Source organism: Manduca sexta, chromosome 7 (assembly GCF_014839805.1).
Source record: "Manduca sexta isolate Smith_Timp_Sample1 chromosome 7, JHU_Msex_v1.0, whole genome shotgun sequence".
Lineage (NCBI taxonomy): Eukaryota > Metazoa > Arthropoda > Insecta > Lepidoptera > Sphingidae > Manduca > Manduca sexta.
Window position 1 is genome coordinate 781,789 of NC_051121.1, and position 20,661 is coordinate 802,449.

General features: G+C 36.9%; 1 protein-coding gene across 1 annotated transcript in view; it reads right to left on the reverse strand.

The window, feature by feature from the left end:
- The window catches only part of LOC115447426 (E3 ubiquitin-protein ligase SH3RF1), a 40,278-nt gene that overhangs the window by 17,565 nt on the left and 2,052 nt on the right, over positions 1-20,661 (reverse strand). The window contains 1 exon segment of the mRNA XM_037436303.1: positions 18,657-18,783. Coding sequence (XP_037292200.1) covers positions 18,657-18,770 — 114 coding nt within the window. The 5' untranslated portion in view covers positions 18,771-18,783.

The following is a 20,661-nucleotide window of genomic DNA, read 5'->3' on the forward strand; positions in this document are numbered from 1 at the left end:
CCAACTTAAACAGGCCTTTGTAGTCTAATCTTTTCAAAGTTGTGGTCATGGTAAAGTCTATTCTGTATAGGAATAAAGAAGAGCTTTAACCAGAATATTACCACTGTTCAAAACATCTTATCAATTTCTGGAATTGCTACTGGTCCAATAATGAAAATACTTTCACGAATAGAAAATTACATTATCTGCGATTTTTTATATCCAAAATTGACTCACGCAAACGGAAAAGCAGATACTAGTCACAATATGCCGCCGTCCGAATACTCCGACAAAGTACATCATTTTTTACGTAAATAACAAAATATTACGCATAAAGCGGCCGAGATAAATGTGAAGTAGGGAAATTGACACAATAAAAAACAAGTTATGTCATACGGCCACCGCGTCGCGCCTTATTGCTCGTGTAATTTCGATAAAAGTTTTAAATAAATATGAAGTCATACAGTACTAAGATGCTGGTGGTATGTGAGAGGCCGTCTGGGTAGATATCACCGCCTTGACTATTTCTAACACTAAGCACCAGTGTGTAGCCACTGTTGTGTTCAGGTTTGAAGGACTTTGTAGTCAGCATAATTACTGGGCAATATAAGTCATCTTAGTTCTCACTGTGACTAGTCCAATGGAGTGCACGTAGTATTTTGTTATTCTGTAAGATGTTGCTATTGTTTATAGGGTGTCGTATGATATTCTATCAGGCACGCGGTACGCTCAACTCATTAATCAATTGCAATAAAAAATGTCTAGTATAATGCGCAGCAAAAACTGTTGGTCAAACTTTATAGATCTTACTGGTTGTAGGTCTCTCATATATGAGAGTCCGCCTGGATAGGTACCACCGCAATGTCTATTTCTGCTGCCGAGCAGTATAGTCACTGTTGTGTTCCGGTTTGAAGGACACTGTAGCCAGTATAATTACTGGACATAATAAGACATGACTCATTGTCTTTAACATCTCATGTCTCCGGATGGCGAGCACAGTGGAATACTAGATAATACTTTGTAATTAAAGGTGTTGGATGGTGTTTCTGCTGTTTATGGGTGGTCGTATCGCTTAACATCGTCGAACGGCAAGCTCGTCATTCAAAGAATTTAAAAAAAGATAAGAAAAGAAACGTCTAGTATCATGCGCATCGAAAACTGTTTGTAAATCTTTAGGTAAAGATCACTCAATTGTAAGTTGCCACATTTTCGATTCCCCATCTGAGACAATCTGAATGTGTCTAACTATACATAATATTATATGTCTGTCTGTTTATTATATAATTAATGAGACGATAATACAATGAAATCAACATGACCTATATAACTTAATAGATACTGCACAAATTACACTAATATTGTAAAGAGTAAGTTTGAATCTGTAGGGGTTAATTAAAACAACTATACTGACTCCAAAATAGAAGAAAGTTATGTGGAAGCATGTCAAATATAACTTATTATGATCGGCCCATTTTCGCTGTCTACCCGAAGATAGCGGTTTCGTTTAAGTATAAAAAACGGTTGATGGCCTATAATCTACATCGTGATACATCGCGTCATGTCGCGCAACATCACGGACTGTTGTGCAACCCCATCAATTAGGCTTTGCGAACCTTATTTCGTCCAATGAATATTTAAATTTCGTCAGCCTATACTACTGTCATACATTATGTTTGGACATATTGATTTCTTACAGGCATTCTATAAATGGACAGCCGTTTCTAATAGCGGGCTAAGTACCGGTTGATTTATTTAGCTCCGCATGATAAAGACACATTTAGAACATCTATTTTAGAACGAATGTTGCGAGTGAGTTAATGCTGTACTATTTAATGAGTACAATGTTGTTATTATGTACCTATCGTCTTTCCATGAGGATTTTTATTTGCATTTCCTGTAGTATTTATTTTGCTTGTGCGTTTACTGGAAGTTTTGTAACATATCAATGAAATTTAACCGAAAACAGACAGTACAAAAAATAAGAAAATGCTTCTTAAAATATTTTCTGGTAGTAAGATATATTTTATATCCGCCCGGATAACGACCGCCGTACACAAGGCTTTAAAACCTGCCAGAATGGCATGTAAACGTGTCGCGTTCCGGGATCAGCCTGTGTATATCCGGTTCCAGCAGGCCGACATGATTTTGTCGACTGTTGAGGGATAATCATCTCTTATCAGTCGACATTGAATTGGATCCCATTCCACTTACCATCAGGCGCAGAACTAAATTAATTTAAATCGTAATGACAAGGTTAAACGTATTCTCAATAATAAAAATAATCTACAATATTTATTTGCTTTTGATTACGAGGCAAAACATATTGTAATCGACGCGCATACCCAGCTGGCGTTATCACGTTATCTTATCAATTGATTTATCAAAACTTTCTGAGTCAAGGTGAATCGGCGCTTCCGCTTTGATTTGTCCTAAATATCGATCATATTGATGGTTTATAATTTTGCTCTATATAATGAATGAAGATGTAGAAGGGTGACAGGAGATTTTATATTTGCGATTTTCTGTTTTGTGCATATTTGGAATCAACACATTTCGTTGTCTTTCTAAATTTTGTTAAAAAATTACGATAAGAAATAAATTTCTTTCAGACCTAGCCCTGTTTCAAAAGCTTTAAGTAAATTTCATTCGACATTTATCATATTAAACAGCTAATGTAAATAGTACTCATTTTATTACTATTTATTTGGCAGCATAGATTGGAGTGTGACTTTTGTATTTGGTCGGCTTATAGATTTGGGTTCTTGAAAGAGACGCGTTTCGACGCGCGTCAAACTCCAGACAGTACAACACTACAACATCACACTAGCGTCTTCTTTATTAACCTTCAACCTCTTTGGTGTAAGCCTTTTTTAACATCTTCCATTCGCTGCGGAATTGAGCTCTTCAGGCAATTCAGTCCGGAGACATTATCGTCGTCTTTCCAGGGCATTTGTGGTCTTCCTGTTAGGGTATTTTATCCCCCATGGCATCCACTTAACGAAATAATGTACCGCTTAAAAAACGCGTTGAGTAATCATGCCAATTATTGTCCAATATTGTTCAGCAATTGCTGAAGTTGTTCAGCAACTATTTATATTACCTACGTTGCAATTAAATGCACGACCAGAAAGAACAAACTTTACCGACCCAGTTAAAGTTAACCCAGTTAGCAGGGAAGATGCGACCCGCAAATAAATTTTCAATTTCTGTTTTTTTAAGCTAGTCGTCGGACGCAGTGGTTAAGCGACGGAAATGGTATCTTAATTATAACTAGCTTTAATTACGGCAGCGCTCGCGTAAAAATATTGTCATAAAAGTTTAATACATGGCCCTTTCTATAAATCGTATGTGCAAATTTTAATAGCATTTATTTTCATTCTGTCAATTAAGCCGAAATTATGATCAATATTAGGCATTCAAAAAAGACCTTGCAAACATAGATAAAACATTACATTTGTATAAAATATTGTATTGCACTCGATAAGGATTATAATTGAGTAAAACCAGTGAAAATAATACTTAATACACTAAATTTCTCTCTTACTGGTAGATATTGTAAACCATCTGAACGTCGTAATTGTAGTAGGTACAAATATATTTTATTAAGAATGTTGTGTATAAAGATTGATAAAGAAAAATTACCATTATTCTATTTCTGGACATGACAGTCGTGCCTATAAAGTATAAACCTTGTACGTTCATATACTGGTGTCATGAGCAGATTGCCGATTTCATACGAGCACACTCGCGTAATACAATAAAACTCGAATAGTTTCTGGACATTAAGTTCTGTATCCGACATTTTATTGATAACGGCTACGATGTAAGTAATACGATATACTGGTGGTAGGTCTCACATATGTGAGAATCCGCCTGGGTAGGCACCAGCGCAATGTCGATTTCTGCCGTCAAGCAGCAGTGTGTAGTGACTGTTGTGTTCCGGCTTGAAAGACATTGTAGCCAGTGTAACTACTGGACATAATAAGACTTAACATCTCATGTCTCCAGATGGCGAGCGAAGTGGAATACCGAACATTATTGGTATTTGTTTCTGTCCATCCAAAGGTTGTCTGGAAGAAATCGCTTTTAGCGATAAGACCGCTTGCTGTAACCATGTCTTGAATTTCTTTTCTTTTATGTATTTTTTTGGTTGTGCAATAAAGAGTTTTAAAAGAGATCTAAAATTTCACTATAACAATTAATTAACATAATTGTAGATTAAAACCCATTTACTGGTCGAAGTGACCTCATGAAATATCCTGTCGCGTTGTTAAATTAGTTCTTGGAACGGGATTTTTTTTATCGCAGAAAGTAGGACACCTGATAAGGTATTATCACCGCTCCTGAACTGCCACGGCCGGAGAAGTGGCCGCATTACTGTTTAGAAGAGAGAAGGTTGTAAAGGAAATGTTTGGCCTGGATACAGGCTAAAACAGAAATAAAGCGATATGGGCATGATGTGTGGTGTTTTAACCTGCCCCGGACAATCACAGAGGCGTTTGACAACAGTAAAACTATCTTCATAATTGGTTTTCTTTGGACCGTGGTACTGTCACGGACGAGCATCCACAATGGTTTCTTGAGCCAACTTGACTTATTTGCAAATAGTGATCTTTTATACTTACACAACAAAATGGCGCCACTGCACCTGATGGTAAGTGTAGTGGGATCCAATAGAGTCGACTGACGAGACATAATTACCCCGCACCTCGACATTTGACACAATTATACCGGTCAGTTGGAACCGAATATACGCGCGACACACTTACCTGGGCCACTATGGCGACTTTAACACTCTGTGTACGGTGGTCGCTATCCGGGCGGATATGAAATATATTCTACCACCAGCGAAAAAAGCTTAAGTCAGATATCGATGGCATCTGAGTAAAATATTGAATCTGAAAAAAATGCGATTTACACTTTTATAGCGTTTCGTTATCTATGTACTGTAATATGCACTTAACAGCTTTATCTGTTTACTAACTGAGTTCTAAACCCACCAAAAAAATTTAATAAATGAAGATTTTTAAATGGGTTTGGTAGAAAACAGTACATAGGTAACGGAACGTTAAAAAGTGAAAATCACTATTTCTTACATACCATAGTTTACTTAGGAGCCATCGATTTCTTGATACCATTGCTCGTGACCCATAGCATCTACTATGTTCAGCATTACCAGAGAAGTAACCAGACATTTCCCACATACCCGGAACACACATATATAAATCACAAACATTTGTCTCGATGCTATTAACTATAAATCAAAGCCGCGACCTGATTTCTCAACCATTCATCCGTCCAGGCAAGGCCGTCGCAACTGGTTCAGCAAAATGAATACACACATAATAATTATTTTATTCTTTTATGTAAATCGAGTCGTTAGGTGGACTGCCTCGGTGGCGCGCTGAGGTCTAGGGTTCGATTAACGAGTTGGGCAAAGTGATATTGGGTTTTTTCATATCAGTATCAATATTAAGTGATTTTGAAAAAAGCAACATCAGAGTTTCTTGCGCGTTCTTCTCTGGTGAAAACTGATTTCCGAACTGGTGGTAGAGTAATATTGACGAAATCTTAATAATGTATAACATTTTAGGGGTTCAAATAAATAAATTCATTTCATTAACAATATCTTTCAATCTTAATAAGATAGTGTTACGTGTAGATATTAACTCAAACAGAACTAAACATCTCTCATAGAGATGATGTCAATCTAGCTCTCCCTATCAACAGTATGTCGCTGTGATTACCGACTCACATGCCAACGACGCCGCAAGGTCCTTCCCAATGGTGATTATCTACCGGCGTAATGCGGATTTGAACATGGCTCAATCCTTGTGACCTTATAACAACATAATTCTCAAACCATTAGGGATGGCGAACCTTTAATGGTTACTTGACATTATTAAAAAAAAGAAAGTATGAGGCCTGTAACGTGTCATCCAGGACCGGTTTTTACTATTCCAGTGTCCCTTTTTAGCGACTTTTTTATGACCTATGTTTTTCTTTATCGGGACTCGGCAGAGTGGCTTCACTGCACCTGATGTAAAGCGAAGTGAAGCCCTAAGCAAGATACAATGTTTGGTATATTACTCGCGTGCCAGAATTATTTTGTCACACGCCATTGGTTCACCATCCCTGCTATAGAATAATAAGCTTGATTGATTATTAATATGCCGTCTCGTGGTCAAAACATTTATAAATTTACATTGGTTCTTTACTTCATTTTTGCGACAATTATCATTAAACAAAAATATGATCAAAGAAAATATACTAATTGCCTTTTATTTTTCATTTCACAAATCAGATCTAGCCAAGTTCATGAACTAATTTACCATACAAATTATTTGACGTAGATATTCTTTCTTCTGGATCAATTTAAAGCAGCAATATATTGAACAAGAAGTCCCAGATGTGTTTACACTAACAGCTCTATACACATACTACTTCCTACAAATCCTGCAAGCTTTTGCAGCAAAATTTGCATAAGTCCCCATGCCAAGATTATTTACACGCTAAAAATTGCTCACGAAAGTCGACTTTTGCAAGTTTTTTTTCTAATCTAAACCTCGCTTTACATTATTACACTGCAGACCACGATGACACGATCATAATTCTCTACAAACTGACATCATCAGCTGTTAATCTTTCTATACCAGTAGCTGGCAGGTATTTTTAGCTGCCGGTATCTGGCGTGCATCACCGAGGGTCGACTTTGTTTATTTACGCCAACCCGACGTATTAGTTGATGGGGCGCAGTGACAGCGACGTGGGTTTCTGTCAGCCCCGGGATTGAAGGGTCCTTACGGTCGCTAATAGCTTGGCGCGGGGGAGGGGAGGGGGCGAATTATGTGACACGAATTATGTAGTCAATTTGTGAAATTAAAACTATTATGATATTTATTAGTAAAAAATTAAAATTGCTTGACAGGTCTAAAAATAGTCAATGTGGCATGTCCTATACGCTGTGATACCGTTTAGTGTTTTCAAAAACCTTTACTGGGAAAAATTTGAATGCGAATAATCTGGTTTGGTTACCGACTGAAAACTTGCAAGTTGTCATAACTGTTGAAATAATAATATTTCCAGTTTTGTTTTATCCAATAGCATATCACTGGCTCACTTTACAAGATCCTATGTAATTACTTATGGTGCAAAAATGCAATTAAAATTTTAGATGTTGCCAAAAATTTTAAACGACAAATATTTGATTCCGCCTTCATACATATTTCGAGATTGGAAATTTTTGCTGAAAAAGACTAAATTATTATAGGTTATATTTAATTTGCAAATTGTGACAAATACATTTTGCAAATCAAATATAACATAGAACCTCGTAATAGTAAACTAGCGCTATGTGAATAGAATTTTCCGAGTAAAATTGCCAAATTGTGGTCATTTTACTATAGAATTATTATCATATTATCCTCATTAATTGCGTGCACATTGTTTGCACATTACGCCAACGCGTCATAAGTATAAGCAATAAAAGGGTGAGGTATCGAAGGGTGACTGAGTGAGTCATCGTCGCCAGCAAATTAATTGTTTACTAGTATTTAATATCATTGTTACTGCTTAGTAGTAAAACAATAATAATAATAATATCAGCCCTGTATTATATACTGTCCCACTGTTGGGCACGGGCCTCCTCTACTACTGAGAGGGATTAGGCCTTAGTCCACCACGCTGGCCTAGTGCGGATTAGTAGACTTCACATTATCCTCAATTTTATAACTTCTCAAGTATGTAAGTTTTCTCGCAATATTTTACTTCACCGTTAAACCAAGCGATAATTCACAAAGAAGAATACACACATCATTTTAGAAAAGGCAGAGGTGTGTGCCCTTGGGTTTTGAACCTGCAAACATTCGTCTTGGCTGAGCGTTCCACAACCAACTAGGCTATCGCCGCTTTACTTACTAGTAATTGGAAAAAAACTATTTTTACGAATTTTATCGCTTTTTTTTATATTATAATTTTTTCCCGACGTTTCGAAGACCTTGCACCTTTCGTGGTCACGGGGCGGACATTGTCCGGGACGTCGGGAGAAATTATAATATAAAATACCGCGAAAAATTCGTAAATTCAATGTCTAACATTCGCTAAACATAAGAAATACTTACTAGTAAATTAAGTAATTAGAAAGTATTAAAATAACCAACAGCTACTTCCATAATCTTGACGTCTTTCACAGAAGGATTTTATATTGAATATCGGGAACTAGGATTTTTTTTATGATTAAAAATATTGTACCATAATGTAGTCCTGATCCAAACAAAAGTATGAAATTACAATAACATTTAATTCGGCATAAGCAACAAAACCCCCTATAGTCTCAATCCTTATCTCCCACTGCGCCGCGAAGCTGTCACTAAGCGCTCTACATAAAATATGCACTGCAGCCGCTCAACGCAAACAATCCAATATATTTGCAAGTTGCTTCTACGACCCAAATATCTACTCATCAGTCAAATCAGACATGCACTAAACGAGCACGAGACATAAGTCAAACAGCCGACCGCAAAACGATCAACACGAAATCTAAATTAAATCACAAAGCATAATAACGTGCCAAAAATCGACGTTAATTCAAGTAAGGCAGCTTCGAACGGGCTCAAGCGGGCTGAGGGGGGTCTAACTGACCCGTTTGGCACATCGGCACGCCATTCAGCGGGTTGTAATTAAGGGAATACATTCGTACAAATGTGCTTTGGGCCGGTTCGCGCGGTTCTTTATTAACGCTGTCCTCATTACCCAGTTTTCTGGAATATTCTATGTTTTAGTTTCAACACGGCCGCGCGTGGACGGCAGACACCGCCGGGATTACACTCGGATCGGCTTGTTTCGCTATTGTACGGACTGCATTGTGCTCGTTTAAAACTGTTCATGAGAATCATACACGGGCAAGTTAAAAAGAAACAAAGCATAGGGTCTTTGATTAATCGCAAACGGCATGAAGCCAGTAACAATTCTCGTTTAAAAGGTATACTGTAATTACTAGGCCTTATGAGAACTAAACATCTGCCTTAGGGTGAGGAGGTACGGTGCAATACACCACATTGTTAGTCCACATTCCGAATTCCAGATTGAATGGGCATCGGGCAGGTGCGAGCTACTCGGCATCAGACGAAAAAGCTGTCCGTCCGTGCTCTGCGTCCAATTATATAAATAATCAGTCATCGGCACCGAGCCATGCATTAACTAGACAATTGACGCGCCTCATGTTGCTCGACATGCGGTCCTGGAATTAGCGATGTTTTTCCATAACAACTAATTCCATGCGCTAGCGGCTTTGTTGATCGCGTGTTGCGCCACAATTGCATACCTAACAATAAACGATTTAAACTCCGCCATATCGTAATGACATCACTCGTGCCGTATCTCGCGGACGGCGGAGAAAGTGGTCGAACACGCTAGTGCCGGCAATAAACGCCGTGCGTACGCGAAACTGGACATTTTGTCCGTCAGGGTTACTGGCAATATCAACGTTTTACATCAATCTTAATTCTACTGTTTGGCTGTCTTTTAGTTGTATTGAGGCTGTAATATTCAGCGGTCGATTATTTTTTGGATTATGAACAAGTAAAATAATATTCTAATCATTAATTTCAATAAACTGTGACGTACGGGGATGGAAATATGAGCGTATCTATGACTGGCCTAAAGGTAAAATACGTAGAAATATTTTCCCGGGATAAAAGTAACCAATAGATCTCAGGTGAAGTGGCGTTACCTATTAATGAAGGAATATTCCAACATCGGTTTAATAGTTTCGGTGATCAGCCCATACAAACCTTTCCTCTTTATAATATTATTATAGAAATAGACAATGTGTACTTTCAATGACAAACATAATATTCCTAATATACTAGGACGAAACACCACATTTGCCGATATACAGTAACACTATTCGGGATTACAACTTCGACCTTTACGTTCGATCTCGATAACTTCACCTTCGCATTGTTGCACGCTGAACCCTTGCCAATAGTTTGGCACAATACGATCGTGCCCTTTGATGGCAACCCTGGCTTACGTGAGTGACGAAATTATATCAGTCACAACCCTAATTCACAGACATTCAATTACTGTTATTTATTAAGAGACCAGTTGACCCGACAAACGTTGCCCTGTCATGACTATGTATGCACGCGCGCATTCTGTCAATCGCTGACAGTTATTTCAAACAATTGACAGTTATATAAAATTAATATTTTCGTTAAGTTTTCTTAAATTTTCTAATTTTCCGCGCAATTTTTTGATTTTTTTCTTCCCATAAGAACCTTCTCCTGACAATAACAAACACAACAAAAAAAATAGTGAAATCGGTCCAGCCGTTTGCGCGTGATGGCGTGACCAAGGGAAATAGGGTTTCATTTTTATGTATATAGATAATTTTCTATCTTGAAATAGCTTTTATCGAACGAATAACTAATATTGAAATGTAACCCCCTGAGGCTATTCTTGTGCGCTCGGTCTCCACCGAATGCACGCCCATGCACAGGGGGACATTTGCTGCAGCCCTAGGCAGTCCAGTGTGTTAATACATATTAAGCCCTATGAGGACTCGCGAACGTTTACTGGCCTTCTCCCCTCCGCGAATATGTGAATGTTCTGTCTTCTACTGGTTACAATACCTTGGGTATAATTAGATAAAATTACTGTAGTGTACTTATTATTATTTTCAGTAACTTCACGCGTAACAGCCGCAATTTTACTAGGTAACATTTGCTAAAATTAGGACGAATTCCGCTAATTTGAATTACGGATAATAACTTACCACGTTCGTAAACAACCTCCCTACCCTAGAGTCAATGACCTATGCTTACACTTGATTTTTTTTCATAATAAGCTCGGCAAAGTGACTTCACTACAGCTGGTGTTATGTGAAGTGAAGCTCAAGAAAAATGTCAACTGGTAAAGGACAAAGGTATCCTTTATGGGTTGTCACAATTATGCCGGCCTACTTATTCTATAAGTTCTACGAATTACTATACAATAAGAGTAAATAATTAGAACAACAATCGGCTTCTGTTAAAAAGAACACTCAACCACTGAAATCAATCCATCCCCAACTACATTGAAATTTATTGTTAAACAAAACTCAACCTTATTATTACCAAAAATCTATAGCGGCAACTATTCAATCAATAAAACATGACAACGGTCCGAACAAGCCAACATAAACCAGAATGTAATACACAGAAATTCGACACTCGTGGGAAAGGAACGTCACGTATTTTTTTTCTACATTTCGTATCGAGAACTGGCTTTAGGCTGTTCATTAAAAAAAAAAAAGAAGTAAATTGACGTTCCGGTATCGCCAATCCGAACCGCTTTGTTACTCCGTGAAGGATGTATGCGTCGGAACCGGGCATTTTTCTACTTTTTTTTGTGCCTTATACTTAACGTGTCTTTTCTGTGCCTAGCTCAAGAATGCTAAGCCTCGTAAATATATTTTCTAAGATGAAAAGATTTGCGTTTAAATAGAAAATACGTATTATGCTGTTGGCAAATGTCTGGTGTTCGATTTTTAAAAAACAAGATATATTTTTTTAAATTTCGGAATGAATAAGACTATGACATTTATTTAACAGAAACGTGATGTTTATATCCTTCCACACATTTATGGTAGGTAGACATGACGATGTCTATTATATTAACTAATTCGTATTTCCCGTAAATCGATGGGGATCATCGAGATGCAATATTACAGGAATTTAATTATTGTTTTCCGTATCTTGTGCAGTTGGAATTACCACGCTAAAACACAGCGTTTTTATATTGAATTTTGACTGCATATTGAGTACTTTTTGGGTTCATATTTGCGGTTTAAACCACAAAAGATAATCAGAGGCGCAAATAATACGAACATTCTGCACCAAAAAATTTTTTTATCCCATGATTCTATTGCAGACGATTCTATCATATTAACACAAATACTAATCACAAAAACTATTCCTATGCATTAAATTCTAAACACTATTTTTAAAATAACAAGACTCAAACCTACATTCAGATTCACAGCTCAACAGCCAACGATTCACTAATATCACATCAACCAGATACAATCAAACACATCTCAATCGTGAAAACAATTTAAAACAACTTGACACAATGAAGTGTTTTTAAATTAATGTAGTGTATAAAAGTATGAGTGAGTTAGTATGTATAAATGTATAAAAGTGGTCATGTATGAGTCAATCAGTGAGTCAAAGCACACACCGGCCAGTTTAGATTAGAGACGGCTATAAACTGTTGTGTATTTACTCCGAGCCGCGATGATGGGGTCTTTAATACAGGATGCTTGCGTGCAGGCGGGCACATAAGTGCTCCAGTATACATCCTATTTCCTAGCTCCTACTAAACTAAAAGTGGCGATAGCCTTGTTGGGTGTGGAACGGACTGCTGAGACGAATGTCCGCAGGTTCAAATTCCAACGGCACGCACCTGACTTTTCTAAAATTATGTGTGTATTATTTATGAATTATCGCTTGCTTTAATGGTGGTGGACATCGTGAGGAAACCTGTATTTCTGAGTAGTTTTCTATAAGAATTTTGAAGGTGTATGAAGTCTACCAATCCGCACTAGGTCAGCGTGGTGGACTAAGGCCTAATCCCTCGCAGTAATAGAGTAGGCCTTTGCCCAGCAGCGAGATAGTATATAATATAGGACTAATATTATATAACGCTATACTACTTGACTACCTTATAGTTCCTAGTAATCAGACGTATTAATAATAACAAAGCTCATTGAATTTGGATCGCAGCAACCACGGTCCGTATTAGAGTGTAGGTTGCTTCTTATATTATTAATCGCATAGTCGGTGTCGAAAGTAGCTCCTGAACGAAATGGAGCTGTCATTGCGAGTTTTTACAAGCTCATATATTCGACTTCTAGCCAGTCCTGGATTTGCAAATAGGCCGTGTAAGCCGCGGCCTATGGGCGGCAGCCTCTTAGGGGCGGCAGATTTCGGAAGATGTTCACTGGATTTTATTTATTATTCGTTTAATTAGCTTTAGTGCCTTCTACATACAAACAAATGGAAAATTGTAAAATATTTTAGAAACCTACATACATAAACCTACTTACATGGGGCGGCAGAAATAAAGTGGCCTACACTCATAAAAAATATAAATCCGGCACTGCTTCTAGTAATTCGAAAATGTTGATAAGGTTCTTAAACTCACCTGCCATTTCAGGCACAGGTGAAAATCACGAGCCTGTATCAGAGCCCAGTCGTGCGTCGCAGTCACGTGTTGCTAGGAGCGTTTTAACGTATGCGAATTTACGGTAATTTAACACTTATTGAAATGAATTAATTATTCTTAATCGAAAAATATATATCGTACCCATGTGTGACGTAACAACTCTCGAACAATTGAATTCTTTATGGGACACAATAAAAATACGACAATCATCCTTTAACAATAAAATCCATAATCGATTTTCATAATCAAAATTTATAAAAACATAACCGCCATTAAGTCGTAATAACACAGATTACATAATCACAAGTCAAAGATCCCCAACAAATATCTTAAAGCCATCGACGTTATCGAGTTATCAACGTGTTTAGCTTTCCATTTCATCCGATCGGACTTTGTGTGGTGATTCATGGCGCGACCACGCGACATGCGCACGAGATGCGCGCTAAATGGTAAACCACGACCCGAGCCGCTACTGCAAGTGCCTGCTTTATTATATATGTATGTATGTATATCTAGAATTACTGAACTCATTGTAAAATTCATTCATTAATAGGTGCTTTAAAGCTATGTTACGTAGACATAGTTTGTTGGTAATAATATGTCGAATTACTTAACTCATTTTAAAATTCATTCATTAACAAAAAGCTACATTTTCTTTGAAAACGACTTTGAATTTTCGTATTCTAATTCTTATATTCTTGTAAACGTCACAAATGAAAACCGAGAGTAAAATCAAGTATATTATGAAGTGTTTTTGACCTCATATTCGAAACAGATACTAGGATTCATGCAGCAAAATTTTTATTTGAAAAATATTATTCAGATATGATTTCCCTGGGTGGGGTGTACGAGGACAGTTGCACCTGGGCTACACATCCATTTATCTATGCATATGCCTTCACAAGAGACATTCCATTACTTCGAGTCGCTAGCATAACGTTTCTAGCGAATCTGTCTTATTCTAAGTTGACATTCTTAGATTACATAAATCTTCGATATAAATTATAAGACAACTATTTTATACATACGTCTATAATTTAGAAACATAATGTATATCACACGTACCCAGTATAATTGTAGCCAGTATAACTACTGGAAATAATAAGATTTAACATTTCATGTCTCAGGAGGGCGAGCGCAGTGGAATAAGAAACAATACTTTGTAATTCAAGGTGTAGGATGGTGTTTCTACTATTTATGGGTGGTCTTTTCGCTTTCCACAATCGAACGGCAAACTCGTCTCGTCATTCAAAGCAATAAACAAACAGTCCTAAAAACCTAACAGGATTAACCTTGAGGTTGATCAAACCAAACTGCTTGGGTTGACCGAATTGGACAGTGATTTGCGATCACCTCTTTAAATATGTATTAGTCATTCATAGCAATAAAAAAAAGTCTTGCTATCAACATACAACAACCCAACCGTCTCTACGCTCTATTAACCTAACCACCAATTTATTATATAATAAATTAAGCTAATAATTGTGTACGCGAGCATACAGCCGGTAGCGTTTGTTTGTGTTTAGCCGTCTTAATTCGTGAGCAGAGTACCCGCTAAAGGGCGGCCGGCATCAATACGTTACTTGTTATACAATCTATAATGAACATTTCACTTCGCATGGGATGTAGTACATTAACTTAAGTACATTGTGACCTTATGAAGGTCGTTGCAGACGGTGTCGGGTATCCGACTCGTATCCTGTATACAACTTCCATACAGGAAATGGGTTTGCAACGAGATTGTAGTTTCGAGTTCTACTGTTGGTAGATCTCACGATTCGTTTGTAAGTGTTGAACTGAGTGTACTGTGTTTACATGGTCTATTTTGCGTCAAGCAACAGTGTGCACGCACTGTTATATTCCGCTCGAAGGACCAATGTAATTTGACATTATGAAACTAATCATCGTGTCATATCTCCAGATAAAGGGACCAGTTCATTATCAGTGTTTAATGATAAAAAGATCTGTAAAACGTACCTGTTTAATAGACGTGGCGTTTACATCAAGCGAGCTACTCGCCTCGTTATTAAGTAATAGGATAGTATTACTAACTATTTTGACATATATTTCACATGAATACGTCAAACTGCACTACAGGGGCTTCCTTCGCGTACATTGTCAACGTAATTACATAATCGGACTATGTCAACAGTCCAATACAGGAAGGTTCGAGTCCGTAATTTTGGAAACAATTTTCGCCCGAAGATAAATACTATGAGATGTTAATCGTATATAAATATAGATTAACCTAAATTAAACCAAACCTAGCGTAGCGGTGATAGCTGGCCTCTTAACACTAATTGTATTTAATTTCGCTATTAACTCGAAGGTGCCAACCCTAACGCTTCATAATTTTTTAATAGTTTTCAGTTTGTGACAAAACCCACTTCATCTGTTTCTGCTTCGGAACATTAATCACGTTATTATTGAGGATTTGTTTACTTTCGCCTTTGATAACATTTGAGTGATAATAATTGTCTGAAACAGAGATTTTTCAACAAGCCATCCTCAATACATTGTTAATGTTCGATATCTATGCACATGGTATTTATATAGGCTAGATGATGACTCTACGCACGGCTTGATTGGATCCCGTGCGTCTTCAACGCGTAGATAGTGAAATGTTTACGATAACAATCATCATTGTAGTATCAATGAATGTGAACCAGCGCAACTGAATCGCGATGCGTGCCATCTTTACAAGTATTTATTGCGTTTATCATTTAATATATGTACATTATAATATAATATTAGCCCTGTATTATACACTGTCCTATTGCTGGGCACGGGCCTCTGCTACTGCTGAGAGGCATGACAAATTAGTCCGCCACGACGCTGGTCTAGTGGGATGGGTAGGCTTCACACACCTTCAAAATTCCTACACAGAACTTCTCGGGTATGCAAGTTTCCTCACGATGTTTTCCTTCACCGTTAAAGCACGTGATAACTCACATAGAATACACACATAATCCTAAAAAAATCTCAAAGGTGTGCCCTTGCGTTTTGAACCTACGGACATTCGTCTCAGCAGTCCGTTCCACAACCAACTAGGTTATCGCTGCGTTTATTATGCTCCTTAGAATGTCCCAAAAAACGCGACTCGTAAGTCCATGTCGTTTAATTTGAATGTTTCTGATTGATCGAGAGTCCAACGCGTCACGTGTTAATCTCTCAGCCAATCACAATAAAACGACACGGAGTCGTGTCAAGTTTTTGCCCTTGCACCCCCCCCCCCCCCCCCTCCTGATACCCTCATGATATCGTAGACCAGTGGCGAAGGGTCCATACAAGCTAATTCCTGCCGACTTCCCTTTTGTAACTTATGTAAAATGTAATAATCATCAGATCGATTTGCAGACCGCATTAATGCATATAAGAAGTACCTATATGTTGTGCCGAGTTCCCCTTCGGTAAATTTCACCCTTTACCACTGCTCCATACTGCTTTAATAAACGCCGCAAAATTTCTTATTATTTCCTATTTAATACATTACGTGACTATTCACACGTATTGAAATAACACGACAAAAATTCCGCGTGGAATCTATATTGTAGAATGTAGAGAATACAGATCGTGATGTTATTGTTATAACTACGCAAGTTCGATATAGCAACTCGTAAAATGAGATAAGCGAAGAATTAAATCCTACTGTAAACGTGGACTGTTTGCACTCGTACGTGTGTACATACAATATGTAAAAGTGAGTTATCTGTAATGATACTAATTAGACAGCATTAGTATCATAATATCGCAGATATTTGCATATGCTTTTAAGTACTTTACAGTTAAAATCCATTATTTTTTTAAATCTACCACGCTTTAAATGTACACCAGTTATAGGCGATAGTCTTTTTGGGCGTAGAACGGACTGCCTAGACGAATGTCCACAGATTCAGTACCCAAAGGCACCCCTGAATTTTATAAAATTATGTATGTGCCTTGCTGAATTATCGCTTGCTTAACGGTGAAGCAAAACATCGCGAGAAAACCTACCTACGAAGTTCTCTATAAGAAATTTGGAAGGTATGTGAAGTCTGCCAATCCACACTAGGCCAATGTGGTGGACCATTACCTCCTGGCAGTAGAGAAGGGTTGATATTATTTTAAACCCCGAAAGATTTTTTTAATTCCTATCCGTGCGCCGACAACCTATTATCTTGTACACCATTTTCAACTCTATTGAAATTAAACAGTATTTTTCTGATTAGTAGATAAATTCCCGCGACCATTACTCTGATTGCATGCTGTTCCTGCTTTATTGGCGTACGGTGAATTGGTGTAGGCAGGGACGCAATGCTGGTCTTTTCATTAATTTCATATAGTAACCGAACTATTTAGCAAAAATATTATAAACTAGCTTCCGCTCGCAGCTTCGCCCGCGTGGATTTCGGACTTCAAAAATGGAGCCGGTCGCGAACGTTCGAGAATGTTCTTTTTACGAAGCTACTCGCTAGGTGATTGGCTAGCCTCTAGGTGCCAAGCAAGCCACCTGCCTGTGCGTTCGCCACCTTATATATATACAAAAATAATCCTTATAGCATGATTCAGTATTCACGCATGATGGCTTATTATTAGCGTATTTCATGGATAACTTTGGTGTTTCTATACCGATTTCTATGATTCTTTTTTATGGAATATTTAATAATGTTAACTTTTTTAATTAGGGATGACTGAGAGTGTTATAAACGTAAGAGTAGACAAATATAATGAGAAAGCTTCGAACTGCTAAGCTATCGGGAGTTACACGTGTTATTGTGAGTCAACCATAAAAGATAGACATATGCTGTCGTGGGATATTTTTTACATAATTTTAAGGAGAACATTTCCGTCATACATGATTTCTGTGTAGCTTCAACCATTAAGGTTGCACACGCGACGGAAGCTTAAAAAATGGAGTAACTTCTCCCGTTTTCCCAACATTTCCCTTCACTGCTCTGCTCCTATTAATTGTAGCGTGATGAAAAGTATACTATAACCAGCACGGGAGTATGACAAATAATTGTACCAAGTTTGGTTAAAATCCGTCGAGTAGTTTTTGTTTCTATAACGGTTATACAGACAGACAGACAGACAGACAAAAAAATTACTAATTGCATTTTTGGCATCAGTATCGTTCCCTAATCACCCCCTGATAGTTATTTTGGAAATATATTTCATGTACAGAATTGACCTCTCTACAGATTTATTATAAGTATAGATATAGATAGATGTAATCCACAAAAATAGCACTCAGAAATGATTTAACTTCCTATTCGTAAAAGAATTTTCAAAATCAGTGAAGTTGTTTCAGAGTTTGACTCGTAAACCTACATACATACTCACAAACTTTTCCTCTCCATAAGTATAGGTAATCATTATCCGTATTCACGACATGCATCCCTATTCCCCTCTTTCCACTGTACGGCTATTGACGCAAACTTTACATTCGTTATAGTTTATACAATCGGTGTTCCACTAGCAGTTCGTACCTTCAAACACTTGAGACAGAAGGTGTGCTGGCATGGCAGCACACGCGAGGAGGTGTCCAGCCGCTCGAGGCACACGGAGCACTCCAGCAAGTCGTTCAGCAACCCCTCATCCATCCCAGATGGAAACCTGCAGCAACGAATGTAACACGTTCAAACATAATAAATTGAGCAATTGATTTAAGCCCGAGTCTTTGTAGTATCTATAATTTAAATATACAGACATGATTATGTGACGCCAGTGCATCTGATTGTAAGAACACATGCACACGCCTTTAGCTACGAAGGGGTAAGCAGAGGCGCAACAGGTGCACCCACTTTCCACTGTGTATGTTACATCCCATGATTTTATAGGGGGCGAGCTTATCGCCACATCGGGAAAAAATTCCAGACTTCGGACGGATATTGAGTACAAAAACCAATATCACTGGCCTAGGGATAGAACCCGAGAACTTAGTACTGCAGTCGTACCCCAACTACACCACTCAGTATTTCATTTTATGATTATCTCTTACTGGTAGCATTGTGCAAGACTGCTTGAAGCTGGATAACCAGAAACTAATCCAGGGATGCCACAAAGATGTGTCACTATATTAATAGCATGTGTAGCAACATTTTATAATTTCAGAAAATTATTGCAAATTAGAAACATTCATTTTATTGTATGTCACAGGCAGGCAAAATTGTTAATTATTCAAAATTGAAAATTACGTTTATACAATGTTTTCTTACTAAGAGCACTATAAACAGCGTAATTTCAGGAATCATGATACAATAAAATACTTATTAGAATCATACACAGACTCAAGATAACTTCACAACTCATAATGCGAAAGTTTGTTTAGTATTAGCAAATCATTTTCCTGACTTTTTTTTAATGTATGAGTAACTATGATATTAAAGTTATAATAAATATTTTTACATTAACTACTCATGTGTTTGTGATTTGAAATTTCTGGATGAAAAATTAAAAAGATTTCTAACACTAATTATCTATAGCTCAGAAAATAGGTATAGGTTTTGTTTCCCTTATCATTTCGCAAAATATTATGTGACATACACGGTCATACTAGATTATATTGACATACAAGTTTGATTTTTAACTGCTCAAAGAGACTATAGACCAGAATATCTGATTACTTTATATTAAACAACTACATAGTTAAAATATTAAAAGTAAATAATATAGCCAATATGTCCATAAAAACATTATTAGTCTTATTTTAATTGTTTGCAATATGGACAAAAAAATAACTAAATTACTTTTATCTCACAATTATTATATTCAATGTTTATCGATACTAAATTTACGATTATTCTAATAAGAAAAGAATTTATAACTACCAAAATGTCACAATGTACTATATCAATAAATTCTCTTAGTTGACCACAAATTATTAACATTCAGACAGTCAAACATTTAATAAACATGTGATAAAACATCTTCAACAAAACAATCCTAAACATTATAGAAATAAATTCTAAAATAGTCCAGAAATAAACCATTGGACCAAATGTTTCATGGGCTTCTGAGCTAAATTATTCAGTGAGCCAATTATGCTTGTCCCACCTCCACAAAGGGCGGAATAAGGTCAGATTATTAGGTGATGCTTACATTGTATACGTATTTCTTTGTTAAGATTTATTTTTAGATTGTCAACTGTGTTCTCCCTTTACTGGGCTTTGGCATTGAGTGATTAAAGTTTTCAAAATATTAGTTGAGTAAGAAGGAACAAACCCAAATATAATAATTGTACAAATAAGCTATATGGATTTAGTATAAGTTTAATTTGTACTATATGAACAACAAGTTTATCTTTTTTGGATTCAGAGAGTTCTGTTAGTAATGAGAAGCTATAATATCCCAAGTTATACATGCATTTTTTAATTAAATAATTATATGCTTAAAAAATAATTGTAATAATAAAATTTCTTAAATTTTTTAACAAATCAGTGTTACTAACACATAACATAAGCATAAATACGAACAATGATTCAATGTTTAGAT